The sequence below is a fragment of the Venturia canescens genome, chromosome 9 (assembly GCF_019457755.1).
Source record: "Venturia canescens isolate UGA chromosome 9, ASM1945775v1, whole genome shotgun sequence".
Classification (NCBI taxonomy): domain Eukaryota; kingdom Metazoa; phylum Arthropoda; class Insecta; order Hymenoptera; family Ichneumonidae; genus Venturia; species Venturia canescens.
In genome coordinates, this window is record NC_057429.1 from 19543368 (window position 1) to 19560975 (window position 17608).

Below are 17608 nucleotides of genomic sequence, written 5' to 3' on the forward strand. Positions count from 1 at the left end.
TCGCTCTTCACTTTTCCCACGCTCCCTGATCTTCACAGTGCGTTGCACAAAGTGCTGGAAAATATTTCGGACGTGGCTCAGAAGCTTTCACCACTGGAATCGTGGGTCGACATAAGAACAGACAACGAGTTCATACCGCTGGTTACACCCGATTGGTATCTCGAATTGTCACACAAACGTTTGACCAAAATATTTGACGAAAAATACGAACCCTTGAGACTCTATCTCACTGCACTTGACGAACAATTTGGCGTCGTCTACGACGTAAAAACTCGTGATGACATCGTCGCCTACGTCGCTGAAGAACACAGCTTCGAGGACTGCCTCGGAAAACTTGAAGAACTCAATCGTTTCATCTGCGACATCAATGGCATGGTGAACTTTCTAGAAAATTTCCTCGAAATAATAGATTATCGAATGTTGTAATTTGAGAAGCTTTTGTCAAAAGCCTGAAAAAGTCTCAAAATCAACTTGCAACAACGCTGAGAAAATTCCTTCCATTCCACTCTTTATAGAATGTGTGATCATCGTCAAAACTATTTTGGGCGCTGATGAAAAGTCATTTTGTGAAATCTTTTTTTCCACAAAAAAATTGCGGAATTGAGACTTTCTGACAGTCTGAATTTTGATGGAAAAAATTCGTCATCGATTTCATGAAAATTCAATCAATCCGGATATAATTTGATTCGAAGCAATTCCTCTCACTTCAGTTAACTTTTCGCAATGTCCTCACTGCCATTTTAATTTGAACGTGTAGACTGGCAACGAGTATTTCGTGATGGGAAAGCTTTATCAAGAAGATGCTAAAGTTGGCCTGAAACACTACACGGAACAAGTTCGTGAGTTGATTATACAGCAATTGGTGAAACGTCACAGGAATTTGAATCTCGAAATATGCAGAAGTTTCGAAGAGCTGAAGAAACGTTGTTTGGACATTCCATCCAATACGAGAGAATTGTTAAGCCTCGGTAGGTACGTGCTGAATTCGACATGTCAATGATTCGTAAATTTTTCTCAACATTGCGTTTATTTGACTCGTTCAAACTCGAGAATCAAATTTCTTTTCACGACTCTTATAATCGTGAAATGAAAAGGAATTCTGTTATCGATTCGAGTCTCCTTTTAAGTCATGGTCTTCGATCGATCCAGGCGAATACATGCTTTTTGCAACGACAAAGCTGATGGAAAGTCTTCGCGAAAAAATCGAACTTTCGTTGTACATGCTGACGACTCTTTTAGAGATGACGTTTATCGATAAAGACCACATAGAGTTGAATAATGATACTGTCAATTGGTTGACACGCATTAAACCGATACTCAGACAAAGTGGCAACATGTACGAACAGATGAAATTCGAGCTCGAAGAACAATTACAAGCGAGAGCCACGAGATTGCAAGCTAGCATAGAAGAATTGTTTCCCAGGTGCGTGTCCAGACCCTTAAAATATCGCTCGAAATTTGGTCTGACAAACTTTTTCTTTTCAATGATTGAAACACTCAAAAATTGAGTTTTCTTGGAAGATAAAAATTTGCAAAAATGAGGAAATTTTAGTATTTTTCATTGTTTTGATGAAAGCTTGAAAAAGTGTGATAATCATTTCTCAAAATAATTCCAAAACAGTTTTTTGCGAATAATTCAGAATAATTCCCAAAATAAAATATTTTCGAAAGATTGATAGTAATGAACGACATGGACGACGCAACACGGATTCGAGAATACATCGAAGACATGAGAAAATTTATACGAGGAATGGACAGGATGGAGGAAGAGGGAGAATCGATTAATCAGGAGGAACGATTATTCAAATTTCCCCTAACTCCCTATCCACGAACCAGAGAACTCAAGGAAATTATAATACCTTTTTACTCCCTTATTTATCGTGCTTACCAGTGGCAACGAGATTGTGGGGTTTGGTTGGACGGACCTTTCGAATTCCTCGATTCGAACGTCATTGAAAGCAAAACGACGGATTATTTAACCGATTTTACGAAAATTGGCAAAGCTTTTAGAACGAAAATCAAAATGCATATCGCCATTAATTATCCTTACAGGTGAATTATCAAAAAAAATAATCATTTTTTCGTTCAATCGAATTTCTTCTGCACTTAAAAGTTTGTCGAATTTATCCATCGTTAAATTTATTGTCAAAAATCAAATGAAAATAAATTTTCTAAAACATCGTCAATATTTCTTGAGCTTTTTTTCAATTTTGAGTAATCAATCAAAAAATTGAATGCAATTTGCCCACTATTTATTCGGTGCGATTAAAAAATGGTGCATTTTGCTTCCATTGAATCAGCTTCGAAGGATCAGTGGATGATCCTGATCCTTATCAACATCCAGCCCCCATGAAACTGTGTTTCCAGCTTCTCGAGAATGTGAAATGGTTCAAGGTGTGCAATTTTCATATTCACTTTGTCTCGTTTATTTGATCTCGTAAGGTTTTCAAAGGCTTCTTCATACTTTTTTCGCAGCCGTACGTGGCGTTGGCAAGTTGTTTCTGTAACCCTGCATTGCGGCAACGTCACTGGGACGAAATGTCTCAAATAGCTGGTTTCGATCTCACCCCTAACGCTGGCACGACCTTACGTAAAATCATCGAAATGGATCTGATGGATGATTTAATGCAGTAGAGTCATTTAATGCACTCTGGAATACTCGATCAATGAATTATCGAAAATTCGCATTTTTTGAACGAGAGAAAACAGAATTTTTGCACGAAATTATTCGAAGGAAACTTTTTTTGAAACGCAGTTCAATTCGTTGAGAAAATTTCATGTTTACCTAATATAAATTCCCTAAATTTCTTCGGTCACTGTGATTAGTGAAAAAACTGAATCTCTCACAACGAAAAATGCATGGATTAAATGAACGAATGAACTGGACTTTGAATTGAGATGATCGATAAATTTTATTGACGAAATAAAAGTCGTTAAAATATCGAAATTATAACGGGATTTATTGAATGAAAATAAAATTTATTTTTCAAGATACGAGATCATAAGTGTGAGCGCAACGAGAGAATTGGCACTTCAAGAAGTTTTTGCAAAGATGATTAAGGAGTGGGATGACGTTGTTTTCACGACGATGCCTTTCAAAGAATCGGGCGTGGGAATTTTGACCCAAATCGATGACATAGAAGCTCTGCTCGAAGAGCACATTGTCAAGACACAAGCGATGAGAGGCTCTGCTTTCGTTAAACCGATTGAGGAGGAAGTCAGAGTGTTTTATGATTTGCTGCTTCGTATGCAAAGAACTATCGGGGAATGGACTAAAGTACGTTCAAATTAAAGAGGACTCAGTCGAATTTCATCGAAAAACTTAAAATCCTTTTGCCAGATGGACTGAAAAGTATTCGTGAAGTTTTGCTTCGAAAAAAGTGACTTCGGAGTCGATTTTGGCAGAAAAATGAGTAAACTATAAACTGGAATGAAACTGAAGTGAATTTTCCTCGACTTTCCCTTTTCACAGGTCCAAGTTCAGTGGATGTACCTTCTTCCAATATTTTCCAGCAAGGATATCGTGTCACAGCTTCCTGAGGAAGGAATAATGTTCCAGGATGTCGATGGAACTTTTCGTCGCTCGATGCAAGTCGTTGCGAAAGAGCCTCACGTTCGAGAGACCGCTGGATCGGTTAGAAAATCACTGTTCAATAGAGAATCGTGTTCAATTGTCAACTGTTAAGAATTTCTTTGGGTCTGTGCTCGCAAAGCTTCGTGCATTTTCATCGGACTAATCGACAATTAACTTTGAAGCTCGGCTTGTACGAATCGATGAGAGACGCCAACGAATTACTGGAGAAAATAAACGACGGCGTGACGAATTATCTCGAAAAGAAGCGACTCTTTTTCCCTCGTTTTTTCTTCCTCAGCAACGAGGACATGCTCGAAATTCTTTCAGAAACTAAAGATCCGCTTCGAGTTCAACCGCATCTTAAAAAGTGTTTCGAAGGAATCGCCAAATTAGGGTGCCAAATTGTCGATCCGTTTTTCTTCTCAATTCACGAGTCCATATCTTCTGACTCCTTTTTTCCTTTCGACTCGGTTTTTCAGATTTAACGAAGAACTCGAAATTTATTCGATGCTCAGTGACGACAAAGAGGAAGTGAGAATGGAGGAGCTCATATCGACGAGTGCAGCGAGAGGCTGCGTCGAAAAATGGCTCGCCGAGGTCCCCATTTTTACTCTGAAACATTGGAGAAGAAAAAATTAAACAAATTTTGTCACATTTTTTAAGAATCTTGAGAAAAATTAAGGAACTTGATATTACTTTCGATTCAGAATTCAGATTTTCTGAAAAATTTCGATGCAACGTTTTTTAAAAATAATTAAAATTGTCAGGTCGAAGAGCAAATGGTAAAGTCGATAAAGCACGAAATTTTGATGAGCTATTACGACTACGACCCCGAAAAGAGAGTCGATTGGGTCACTATTTGGCCAGGAATGGTCGTGCTCTGCGTTTCCCAAATTTACTGGAGCATCGAAGTGCACAATTGCTTGATGACTCACATGCTCCTGACGTTAGAAACTCTTCACAAAAAATTGCAATCCCAAATCCAAGACATGGTCAACCTCGTAAAAGGTATTTCGATACAAACTTTCCAAATTCGTGAGCTCGAGATGAAAATACGTCAAAATTGCTAATTGGGAAGTCGATCGAGGGGAAAATATCGAGGAAACGAGCATTTTGCTTCGAGAAAATGTGAAAATTGCAAAAATTAGGGAAAATACTGAAATTCATGGTCACCATCAATTTGGGACACTAATTTTGTAAAAATTGTGGACAGGACAGTTGTCGAAACAAAATCGTACGACCCTAAACGCTCTCATAACGATTGACGTGCACGCTCAAGACGTTGTTAAAATGTTGATCGATAAGAGAGTCACTGACGAGAGTGATTTCCAGTGGCTTGCTCAACTACGCTATTATTGGGAGGAAGACGTTTTCGTCAGAATAATAAATGCCACGGTGGCTTACGCTTACGAGTACTTGGGAAATTGTCCTCGTCTCGTCATAACGCCATTAACGGACAGGTAAGTTCAAAAAAAGAATGAAACGACTTCGGGCTCCCTCAATTAATAGATTTTTACTTGCCTTTTCTGCATTCCATTATCCATTCGAATTCGATCTTCGTAAACTTCGTTCGGGCTCGATTTCGAGAGGCTCATCATTTTCTGGAAAATAATGAAAATAATTTTTAGTAACTTTGAAAAAAAGCGATGAAAATCGGTCCAATGATGAATCCACAGAAGATTTTCGTTTGAATCTGCAATTTATACGGTTCTGAAATTTGCTACATTCTTGTGTAACGTTATGGACGAAACAAAACGTGCCATTATCGTCTTTCGTATTTTATGAATCACTTGAGAAGTAGAAAAAGTTAAGACTGTTAAGTTTTAAAAAAAATTCTGGAGGCCACACCTCGAGGGGTTTGAATATTCAAACCCAAACTATGCCGATAGTCTGTTTGGGGATTTTCATAATTTTAATTTGATAAATCCCAAAAAGGAGTTTTAAAACATCCGCATGAGGAGTTTGAACGTAAAAAACTTTGGAAAGTCACTTTTTCGAGGGATTAAATTTCGCAAAATCTTTGTTCCATTTCCGTTTTGTTGATCACCCAAAAGAATTAAAAAAAAAAACATCCTGAGGAGTGTGAACGTAAAAATTTTGCGAAGCTCACTCTTCCATAGGGTCGAAAAACTCCAACTTTCGCCCTTAATTTTCCAGGTGTTACCGAACGCTGATAGGCGCGTATTCGCTGCATTTGAACGGAGCGCCGGAAGGTCCAGCGGGAACAGGAAAGACGGAAACGACGAAAGATTTGGGTCGAGCACTGGCGGTGCAGTGTGTAGTTTTCAACTGTTCGGACGGCTTGGATTACAAGAACATGGGAAAATTCTTCAAGGGTTTATCGTCCTGCGGAGCTTGGGCGTGTTTCGACGAGTTCAACAGAATTGAGTTGGAAGTGTTGTCGGTGGTGGCTCAGCAGATACTGTGCATCGTACAAGCGGTGCGTGCCAATTTGGAGAAGTTTATATTCGAGGGAACGGAATTGAAGTTGAATAAATCGGTGTACGTCTGCATAACGATGAACCCTGGCTACGCGGGTCGTTCGGAGCTGCCGGACAATTTGAAAGTGTTGTTTCGTACGGTCGCGATGATGGTGCCGGACTACGCGATGATCGGCGAGATATTTCTGTACTCTTCTGGTTTCTCAACAGCGCGAGTGCTCTCGATAAAAATAGTGACGACGTACAAGCTGTGTTCGGAGCAGCTGTCGTCGCAGTCCCACTACGATTACGGCATGAGAGCCGTGAAGACGGTATTGACAGCGGCCCAGAACATAAAGTTGAAATACCCGAACGAGGACGAGATGGTTCTGCTCTTGCGATCGTTGATCGACGTGAACTTGCCGAAATTTCTGGCTCACGATGTTCCGCTCTTCGAGGGTATAATCGCGGACCTTTTTCCCGGGGTCGTATTGCCCTCGCCCAGTTACGAAATCCTCCTCAAGGCCGTCGGCGAAGTAGCGGAAAAAAGGAACCTCCAAACCGTCGATGCTTTTGTCCTGAAAATAATTCAAACGTTTGAAATGATGATAGTGCGTCACGGTTTCATGCTGGTGGGGGAGCCTTTCGGCGGGAAAACTACGGTTTTGCACACCCTCGCAGATGCTTTGACTCTGATGGAAGAGTGGCAAGTTGATTACGGAGCGAAAACAGTTTACACGACGATTAATCCGAAGGCGATTACGATGGGCCAGCTGTACGGCCAGTTCGATCCAGTCTCGTCCGAATGGACGGACGGCGTCGCGGCCGTCGCTTTCCGTCGCTACTGCGCGGATGAGAGCGCCGACAGGAAGTGGCTCATATTCGACGGGCCGGTCGACGCCGTTTGGATTGAAAATCTCAACACGGTTCTCGACGACAACAAAAAACTGTGTCTTACCTCCGGCGAGGTGATGCAAATGTCCTCGGTAATGTCGATGATCTTCGAAGTGATGGATCTCGTGCAAGCCTCGCCGGCGACGGTCTCCCGTTGCGGGATGATCTACATCGAGCCCCACGTCACCGGGTGGCGTCCCTTCGTCGACTCTTGGCTCGAGTCCATCAAGTCTTACGCCTGGGTCCGAGGCAACCGGGGACTGGTCGCTGATCTCTTCTCCTGGCTGATGGGGCCCTGTCTCGAGTTCACGAGGAAAAACTGCCGTTTGACCTTGAACGCGGGCCAGATAAACCAGACCGTCTCGACGCTCAATCTCTTCGAGATTTACATGAACGACGCGGTCGCCGACGACGCTCAGGACTACGAGCTCTACGTCGAGGCCTGGATCCAAGCCTCCATGCTGCTGGCCGTCGTCTGGGGCGCTGGCGGAACTCTCGATCGCGACTCCCAGAACCTCTTCAACGAGTTTTACATCTCGCTGTGGAAAAATGAGTCCAAGGCACATCCGCTGCCGGAAAATCTCGAGGAAATCGTAATTTCGCTGCCCGTCGAAGCCACCATCCACGACAGCTACTACACCTTCAAAGCCCGAGGGGCCTGGAAGTCCTACGGGGAGTTGGCCAAGCAGGAGAAGCTCCTGGAGACCTCGAGCATCGGCCAGATGATCGTCCCGACCGTCGAAACCGTCAAGTACCAGTCTCTCTTCCTTCGCCACATGAAACACAGGAAAAGATTTCTTCTCTACGGCGACACCGGGACCGGAAAGAGCTTCTACATCCAGGACGTCATGATGAACAAACTCGACGAGGAAAAGTTCCTTCCGAGCCTGATTACTTTCACGGCGAAAACGAGCGCCGCCCTCGCCCAGGAGCTCGTCATTTCGAAGCTCTTCAAACGGAGGAAAGGACACTACGGACCGATGGGCGACTCCCTGTGCGTCGTCTTCATCGACGACGTCAACATGCCAGCCAAAGAAGTCTACGGAGCCCAGCCCGCGATCGAACTCCTGCGGCAGTTTTTCGATCACCGCCACTGGTACGACCTCAAAGAGCCTGAAAAAATTCTCATCTACGATACGATCTTCGTCTGCGCTATGGCTCCACCCGGGGGCAGTCGCCAGGAGCTTTACAACCGGTTTCTCCGCCACTTTAATCTCTACTCCATCGACAGCTTCAACGAGGAGAGCATATCGAAAATCTTCACGAATATCGGGCTCGTTGGACTCAAGAGGAACGGTTTCGCCAGCGACGTTATCAGCACCGTCGTCACCCTGGTGAACGCGACCTTGGAAGTCTTCCGCAAAGCCACCGAGAGTCTCCGACCCACGCCCACGAAATCTCACTATCTTTTCAACCTCCGAGACTTCTCGAGGGTCATCACCGGCTGCTCGATGATCAAGAAAGAATCCGCCGGGACCAAAGGCTCCTTTGCGAGGCTCTGGGTCCACGAGACCACGAGAGTCTTCGGGGATCGTTTGATCGACGACGACGATCGTAAGTGGCTCTTCCAGCAGCTCAAGAACACGGTCACCGACACTTTCAAGGAATCCTTCGATCACATTTTCGAGCACTTGCCCAAATACGAGGACCAGATCACCGAGGTCAGCTTGAAGAATCTCATTTTCGGTAATTTCATGGACCCCGATGCCAATGCCGAGGAGAAAGTTTACGAGGAAGTCTTCTCGATCAACGCCTTCCAAAGAGTCGCTGACCAGTGGCTCGAGGAGTACAACAATACGCACAAGAACAAAATGGACATCGTCCTCTTCCGGTACGCCCTCGAACACCTCGCGAGGATCTCGAGAATTTTGGCCATTCCCTGCGGAAGCTTGCTCATGGTCGGGGTCGGAGGCTCGGGAAGACAATCGCTCACGAGGCTCGCCGCTTCCATGGCCGGCTGCGGCCTCTTCCAGCCGGAGATTGGGAGCGCCTACGGGCTCAACGAGTGGCGAGAAGACGTCAAAAAGGTGTTGAGGAACTCCGGGGGGACCGGCAAAGATTTGGCGTTCTTGATAACCGAGGGGCAGATCAAAGAGGAAACTTTTTTGAGCGACATCGACAGTCTTTTGAACTCCGGCGAGGTTCCTAATTTGTTTACCATTGAAGAGCGACAGGAAATCATCGAAATGTGCCGACTGGCTGCTCAGGGTGGCAACCGCAATTTGGACATTTCGGTGCTCGCCGTTGTCGCTTACTTCGTTAATCGCTGCAAGGAAAAGCTCCACATCATGCTCTGCTTCTCACCGATCGGCGAGGCCTTTCGGATTCGACTTCGATTGTACCCCAGCTTGGTCAGCTGCTGCACCATCGACTGGTACGACGTTTGGCCCGAAGACGCCCTCGAACAAGTCGCCATACGCTGCACCACCGACATCAACGTCACCGAGCACGTCAAAGTCAACTCCGTCGTTGCTTGCAAATTTTTTCATGTCTGCGCCAAAGAAATCAGCCAGGACTTCTATCGGTCACGTGGACGCAAAACTTACGTCACTTCCGCTGCTTTCCTCGATCTCATCAAAACTTTTGCCGACCTCATGAGAGAGAAACAGGAAGAAATCTCCCTTGCGAGGTTTGTCGCGAGCTTCTCTATTCGATCTTTGTTCCTAGCGACGATTTATGCTCCATTTTCTTCTTCCTACTGGACCCGCTCTTTTGTCGATCGAAATTTCGGTTATTGAGAGCCAAGTGAAAATTCTGTTTTCGTGACTTTTGGGACGCTTTTACGCCAACTTCCATGGGCGAACCGTTTCTTTAACGACATTCAAAGTTCTTTGATACAATTTTGAATAATTTAACACAACAAATGAATTAAGAGGCGGGTTTCGTCCGTTTTCTTGTGTCAAAAATCGAGAAAAATTGTGAAAACTAGCTGACACTTGAAAGTGGGTTGAGGGAAAGCGTTGATCGATTATTTTTTGTTAATTTCTTTCATATCAAATTGCCCATAATCGGAATTTTGAACTTTCAAAAGATAGACAAACTAACGAGCTTCGAATAAATTTGAAGAGATCGATACCTCGGTGGTTTGGACAAGCTGGAATTCGCAGCCCAGCAAGTTGCGCAGATGAAAAAGACTTTAACCGCGTTGAAGCCTCAGCTCGAGTCGTCGGCTCGGCTGACAGCACAAACGATGAAGAAAGTAGAGAACGAGAATGTGAGTGTGGAGACGGCGACGATTCTGGTGAAGAGAGACGAAGACGCTGCGAACATTCAAGCGGAAATTTCTGGGCAACTGAAGCAAGAGTGCGAGGCGGATTTGGCGGAAGCACTTCCGGTTCTGGAGGAAGCAATCGGTAAAGTTTCAACGAAACGTCGAATCTTGACGTAGAAGCTCGAAATAAATTTTAATTCGATCGTCTAATCGGAACCGATGAATTTCACAAGCTGCTCTCAACACTTTGAAGCCGGCGGACATTTCGCTCGTTAAATCCATGAAAAACCCTCCGGAGGGTGTGAAATTAGTGATGGCTGCGATCTGCGTGATGCTGAACATCCAGCCTGAGAAAAAGGTCGATCCTACGAGTGGGAAGAAACGCGTCGACTACTGGGGCCCGAGCAAGCGTATTTTGAGTGACATGAAGTTTCTCGACTACCTTCGGGACTACGACAAAGACAATATACCACCGGCGACGATGCAGGTAACGAATTTCATCTGCTGAGCCACTGAAAGCTTCGATCCTCCGAAAAGCCCTGAAATTCCTCGTCCATCTGTTCAATAACCGAAATAATCCTCCAGACTATACAAAAAACGTACATGGAGAACCACAATTTCGAGCCGAAGATCGTAGCCAAAGCGTCCCAGGCTGCGGAGGGTCTCTGCAAATGGGTCAGAGCCATGGTCCTTTACGACAAAGTAGCCAAAGAAGTTGCACCGAAAAAAGCGAAGCTCGCCATCGCAGAAAAACAGTACGAAGACACGATGGCTTTTCTCAACGAAAAACGACGAATGTTGGCTGAACTGAACGCCAGGTTGGCAGCGTTGCAGCAGAGCCTTCAACTCACTTTGGCCAAGAAAATTGACCTCGAGACACAAGTGAGAGAAAAATATTTCTAAATGTCAGCGTAGAGTAACGTTAACGAGAAAATTTTTCAGTATAAATCATGAAAATAATAACTAAAGAGAAAATTTAACCCGAGGATGATTTAAGGGGATTAAACGATTCGAATTCTCACGATTCAGGTCACGAGTTGCCGAAACAAATTGATAAGAGCTGAGAAATTAATAAGCGGCTTGGGTGGCGAGAAGGATCGTTGGCTGACGTCAGCTCAAAATCTCCAAACAGCTTACGACACTTTGCCCGGTGACATCCTCATATCCTGCGGAATGATCGCTTATCTCGGCCCATTCACAACTTCCTACAGGATAAGCAACATCGATAAGTGGTGCAAATACGTTAAAAGCTTGAACATCCCGTGCTCCGAAAGCTTCAGCTTCGCGACCGTTTTGGGCTCGGAAATAAAAATCAATTCGTGGAATATATTCGGTCTTCCTCGCGATTCTTTCTCGACCGAAAACTCCATCATCATGGACAACTCGAAGCGCTGGAGCCTGTTCATCGATCCTCAGAGTCAGGCTAACAAGTGGATTAGAAATATGGAAAAGCTCAGTGAGCTCGAAGTCATCAAACTCACCGATGCCAAATATATGAACACCTTGGAACAGTCGATCGAATATGGCGAGTAGAAATCCATCAAAGTCTGAATTCACAGCAACCAAACATTTGGTTCCATCGAAATAGACAACTTTGCAATTTCATTGTGATGCGAATCAGCCAATTTTATAATCTCGTGGACTTGCGTTCCCCGAGAACGCAAGAAGGAAATTCTTCGGAAATTTTACTCGTCGATTCCTCCTCGGGAGTCCAGTCAAAATTGACAAATTTATCGAACAAACTTCACGAGAATTTAAACAAATTGCAAGTGCCTTCTTCACAACTGCATTTCTCTTGTACACGGAGAGAGTCGAATTTGAAAAATTATCGTGAGTAACGAGCTGTGCAATTCGCGATATCATTATGGGAGAAAAATTGTATTTTTCTATAATTTAAATATTTATTCTTCCAAATAGGAACTTTTTAGTTCCTACTTGGAACTGAAAGAAGAGTTGCAAGAGAATGCATTGAAAAATGGTATGTTTTCCATTAATTGAAAATGCAAATTGAATTCGGTTGTACTGGAAAGAGGATTGAGCGATTGAGCGACTGTCGAGAGGATTTAACGCAGCGAAATATTTGGTGCAGGAAAGCCGGTGCTGATAGAGAACCTCGGTGAGGAATTGGACCCGGCATTGGACCCGATTCTGATGAAGAAGATTTACACGATATCGGGTGGGACGTACATAACCTTGGGCGAAAAGACGATCGAGTACGGCTCGCGTTTCCGTCTGTACATGACGACGAAGCTCCGAAATCCTCATTACCTTCCGGAGGTTTATAACAAAGTGACGCTGATAAACTTCGCGTTGACGATCGAGGGTTTGGAGGACCAGCTTTTGGGAATAGTCGTCGCGAAAGAGAGGCCCGATTTGCAGAAGAAGAGAGAATACTTGATAGTCCAAAGCGCTGCGAACAAAAAATCGCTCAAGCAAGTGGAGGACAACATTTTGAGAACTCTGTCGGTTTCCGGCTCGACGATACTCGAGGACGAGGAAGCCATCGAGATTTTAGACTCCTCGAAAATCCTTTCCATCGACATCATAAAGAAACAAGAAGCCTCCAAAGAGACCGAGGCCAAAATCGAATCCTTTCGCCAAAGCTATCGACCGATCGCGAAGCACAGCTCGTCCTTGTACTACACCGTAACCGATCTCCCGAACATCGATCCCATGTACCAATACTCTCTGTCGTGGTTCATCAACTTGTACGTCCATTCGATCGACGTGGCGAACAAGAGCAAAGTTTTGGAGCGCAGACTCGGCTTCCTCCGGGAAACGTTCACGTACAATTTGTACCAAAACGTCTGCAGATCCCTCTTCGAGAAGGACAAGGTAACGGAGATCTTTCCTGGGTAAAAATAGCTTCGATTAGCTGAGAGAAAAAAATCTGGAATTTCGAGAGTCTCGTCGAGTTCCTGAGCTTCGACGAGGAATCTCGCAAAGTTTTTTAACGTTATAAAAATCGAGGCTTCGATTAATCATGAAATTCGCAGGTTCTGTACTCCTTCGTTCTCTACACGACGATTTTACTGGCGACTCAACAGATGAAGAAAGATGAGCTCATGTTTTTCCTGTCGGGTGGCGTGTCACTGGCGAACCCTCTGAAAAATCCGGCCCCCGATTGGCTTCCGGAGCGCTCCTGGGACGAAATTTGTAGACTCGAAAGCCTCCCCTCGTTCTCCAACTTCGTCGAGAGCTTCCGCTCGAATCTCACCGCTTGGAAACATTTTTACGATCTTATGAATCCGCAGCATTCGACCGTTCCTGAACCCTGGGAAAACAAATTAACAGCGTTTGAAAAATTAATCGTCATGAGGATTTTTAGACCTGACAAAATAACTGCGAAAGTAATTTGCTTTGAAATCCTTCCGACAAAATCATTACCAAACTCATTTTTTACTTTCGTTTTACTGAAAAACGACGAAAATGCTTTCGTCAAAATTTGCAAGCGTTTTTATCGGTTTGATTTTCAGACAAATTTTGAGAAAAAAGTCAAAAAGAAATTTTTAAAAATTGGAAAATTTTCGAGAAAAAACTAAGTATTTTTGTATTTTTGTATTTTTGGGCAGCTCCCTTAAACTTTTTACTCTTTTTAGCAAAAAAAAATCTTCAGTTTCAGCATTTCGATATTCACGTTCAAAATATTTATTATTTCTAAGAATTAAGTAATTTTTAAATTGAGAAAAAATTCGAACGCAGGTCATTCAATTCGTGGAGGCTGGAATGGGCTCGAAGTTCGTTACGCCGCCGCCGTTCAACCTCGCGAAATCTTACGGCGATTCGAACTCGTTGATTCCTCTAATTTTCATCCTTTCACCGGGGTCCGATCCGATGGGAGCTCTGTCGAAATTTTCGGAAAACATGGATTACGCCTCGAGATTTCGATCGATTTCCCTCGGTCAAGGTCAGGGCCCGATCGCTAAGAAACTCATCGAGGAAGGTCAAAACGAGGGCACGTGGGTTTGTCTGCAAAACTGTCATCTCGCGGTGTCCTGGATGCCGGAGCTTGAAAAAATATGCGAGAATTTTGACTCGACCAACACGTCGATCAATTTTCGACTCTGGCTGACGAGCTACCCGTCAGAAAAATTTCCAATTTCAGTTTTACAACATGGCGTCAAAATGACGAACGAACCGCCGACCGGACTTCAACAGAATTTGATGAGGTTAGCGATAAAAATGTTTTTTGCTGCGAGTTCGCTCGACGTCGAACAGAGGCTCGCTTCGAAATTGCGTTGTCGAAGAACGTTCGAATCGATCAATTTTCCATCACACTGTTTCACTAAATTTATTTTCCTTTAAAATCAGATCGTACACTTCGGAGCCAGTAAAAGATCCCGAGTTTTTCGCTGGTTGCCCAGGCAAAGAAAAAGCTTTCACAAAATTGTTGTACGGATTGTGTTTTTTTCACGCGGTTGTACAAGAACGTAGAAATTACGGGGCACAAGGATGGAACATTCGTTATGGTTAGTCGATCAAAAAGGAGATCGAAATAAATGGGAAATAAAAATAAAAAAAACGTCTTATTGCAGGTTTTAATGAATCCGATTTTTTAATATCGGTACAGCAGCTTCAAATATTCATGAACGAGTACGAAAACGTGCCGTTCGACGCCATAACTTACTTGACCGGTGAATGTAACTACGGAGGTCGTGTCACTGACGACAGAGATCGAAGATGTTTGAATACGATTCTCGAGGATTTTTATAACCTCAATGTAATTGAGGATCAGAATTACGCCTTTGCGGATGTCGGGCCCGAGTACACGCTGCCTAAAAAGTACGAAACTTGTGTGTGTGTGCACGCTCGAAAAGTGAAATTTCACAATATGAACAAACAAGAACGATAAAAACATTGTTGCAGATGCGATTACAACGACTACGTGAAGCAAATTCAGGCGATCCCGACGACAACGCCACCTGAAGTTTTCGGTCTGCACATGAACGCCGGTATAACGCGTGATCTCGATGTTTCAAAAATATTTTTCGACTCGATGCTGAAAATCCAAGGGACGATCGTCGTTGGCGACACGAGCGAGCAGGACCAATTACTATTGTCTATGAAAAGAGATATTTATGAAAGAATGCCCGAGCTTTTTGACCTTGAGGAGGCTCAAAAGTCATACCCCGTATCTTATTCCGAGTCTATGAACACTGTGCTCATCCAAGAAATGGAAAGATACAACGCTCTCCTGAAAGTCATTCGAAGCTCGATGGTTATGCTGGAAAATGCAGTCAGAGGAATGATCGTCATGACCCCCGAATTGGAGGTTAATTTTACGCGATTCCTTCCGTGTGGCGCGAACAAATTCTGATCGAGTTACGTCAAAACTATTTTGAAAAAATGAACAGAGTTTAAACAGTGCCGGAAAAAAACACGAAAATTTAACATTTTGTCGAGACACGAGTCCACTTTCCAACACGTTTGATCAACGCTTGAGGACGAAAACTGTGTGCGAGTGAGGAGAAAGTTTTGACACGACACAACAACGCGAGAAAAGTTTTTCGTCTAGAACATATCGCGCATATTTTACATTTTAACGTTTTTAAGCGGAAAGATTTTTAGTGCTTCTCGTGACTTATTACGTGACTTCGATTATCTTTGTCAGCTTTTTTTTTGAACCGTGTGTAATCGGGAAATCGACTCGGAGCGTGACTAAATTAGAACGAACAATTTCGCAGCTCCTTGCGTCCAGCATGCTAAACGCCAAAATTCCGTTGACCTGGGCCAGAGCAAGTGCTTATCCGAGCTTGAAGCCGTTGCCGAGTTTCGTGAACGACTTTTTGGAACGCTTGAAGTTCCTCCAGAAGTGGTTCGACAACGGGAAACCCGCAACCTTTTGGATATCTGGTTTTTCCTTTGTTCATGCTTTTCTCACCGGCGCCACGCAAAATTACGCGAGAAAGTATAAAATATCGATCGATAAAATCGACTTTGATTTCGAGGTACGTGGATCAAACGATATTCGACAAGGGCGAAAGTGTGTTTCGAACGATAAAAATCGTAAACATCGAAAATCAAATCCCTTTCCACTGGCGCTCAGACCTAAAATACTGACAATACAAAAATTTACCGTACAACTTTATTGTAGAAAATTGTATCCTCTGCAACACTAGTCCCATCCACTTTCACTCTATCTCCCACCGTTTCGATGGAATTTACTATAAAAGTATCCTTTTCTGTCCAGATGACGAGCATGCACGAATCGACAGTTGCACCGAACGATGGTGTCTACGTTTACGGTATGTATCTCGCCGGTGCTCGATGGGATCTCGAACGTAAATTACTGGCAGAGAGTAGACCGAAAATTTTGTGGGAACTCATGCCAATCGTTTGGCTCAAGCCATGCGAAGTTGTAAATATAAATATCGGTGGGCGTTACGAGTGTCCTTTGTACATAACCTCGGCACGTTTCGGCACTCTCAAAACTACGGGACATTCAACGAATTATGTTTTATCGCTGCTCATCGATACCGATCTGCCAGTAAGTCACTGGATCAAGAGAGGTCTCGCTCTTTTGTGTCAGCTCGACGACTGATCATGTGACTAAACCGTTTTCTGTTTACTCTAACCTCTAACCTTCCCGCGACCTCTGCTTTCTGTAAACACATTTTACTCGTGGGAGTCGGAGAGCAGTCGACGACTCGAACTGACGGAACTCGGCGTCGATTTTTTTTATCTGCTCGTCTATTATCTTTGTATTAAGTTAAATGAAATAAATATCCGGAATACTTCGTCAATGTGTGAAATAAAGAGCTCAACAACCAAAATTCCACCCACTTCCCATCGCTTCTTCGCTTACTTTTCGTTACGGACACCGAAAATTTACAAATTTACTATTTTTTTACAGGCACAAAATTAAATGTCCGGTAGACAAAAATAATGCTATTTCTGGAAAAAACGAGCACTTCGTTAACTATGAATAATCGGTGGATGTCATTTGTATCTTTATTTGTTGGAAACAAAAAAAATTGCCGCGATCCGCTTTGTTTTAGATATCGCACTTACCTTCATGAATGGTTGTAAAAGAATATCATATAAGTTCGTGAAAAAATGAAGAAATTATTACCAGAATGCATTTGCCGTGAACATTTGGAAAAAGTAAATACCTCAATTCATACATTCGTTAACACGCGATATTTATTTTTCGAGGTTATACACAGGCAGGCATGATGTGCAAGGAGATACGTTGAATAAATAAATGCTTTCTCGGCCCAACTTTTCTCTAAACTCTACTAACGTGTGCGAGAGAAGTTATAACGGCTTGGAGGAAGGCGCTGTATACATTTTTATTTTATGCTCCACCGTCACATATTTCGGGGGCGTGGCTCGAACGAAGTCTCGCAATATAGCATACACATGGAATATCAAACGTATACCCTAAGGCAGTGAGGACGCGAGGAAAAGAGAGAGATCGAGTTTGTACACATTGAAAGCAATCCGGAGCGCTTGGAAGTCACCTTGCCGCAAAAAGCGGCTTTAACAATGTCAGATTGGTGGCAAAAC

At 43.6% G+C, this 17608-nt stretch overlaps 1 protein-coding gene across 1 annotated transcript; it reads left to right on the top strand.

The window, feature by feature from the left end:
• The first annotated feature begins 332 nt into the window (after positions 1–332).
• On the top strand, positions 333–16835 carry Dhc62B (Dynein heavy chain at 62B). The gene is made up of 25 exons (XM_043427848.1): positions 333–375; positions 758–968; positions 1150–1423; positions 1672–2052; positions 2301–2394; positions 2476–2630; positions 2992–3277; positions 3473–3634; positions 3757–3968; positions 4054–4171; positions 4342–4582; positions 4788–5034; positions 5732–9517; positions 9955–10241; positions 10333–10586; positions 10685–10981; positions 11129–11624; positions 12189–12934; positions 13096–13449; positions 13802–14268; positions 14411–14568; positions 14635–14881; positions 14966–15371; positions 15784–16047; positions 16290–16835. The coding sequence occupies exons 1-25, from the start codon at positions 373–375 to the stop codon at positions 16638–16640; spliced, it is 10497 nt and encodes a 3498-aa protein (XP_043283783.1). The 5' UTR covers positions 333–372; the 3' UTR covers positions 16641–16835.
• Positions 16836–17608: the final 773 nt, after the last annotated feature.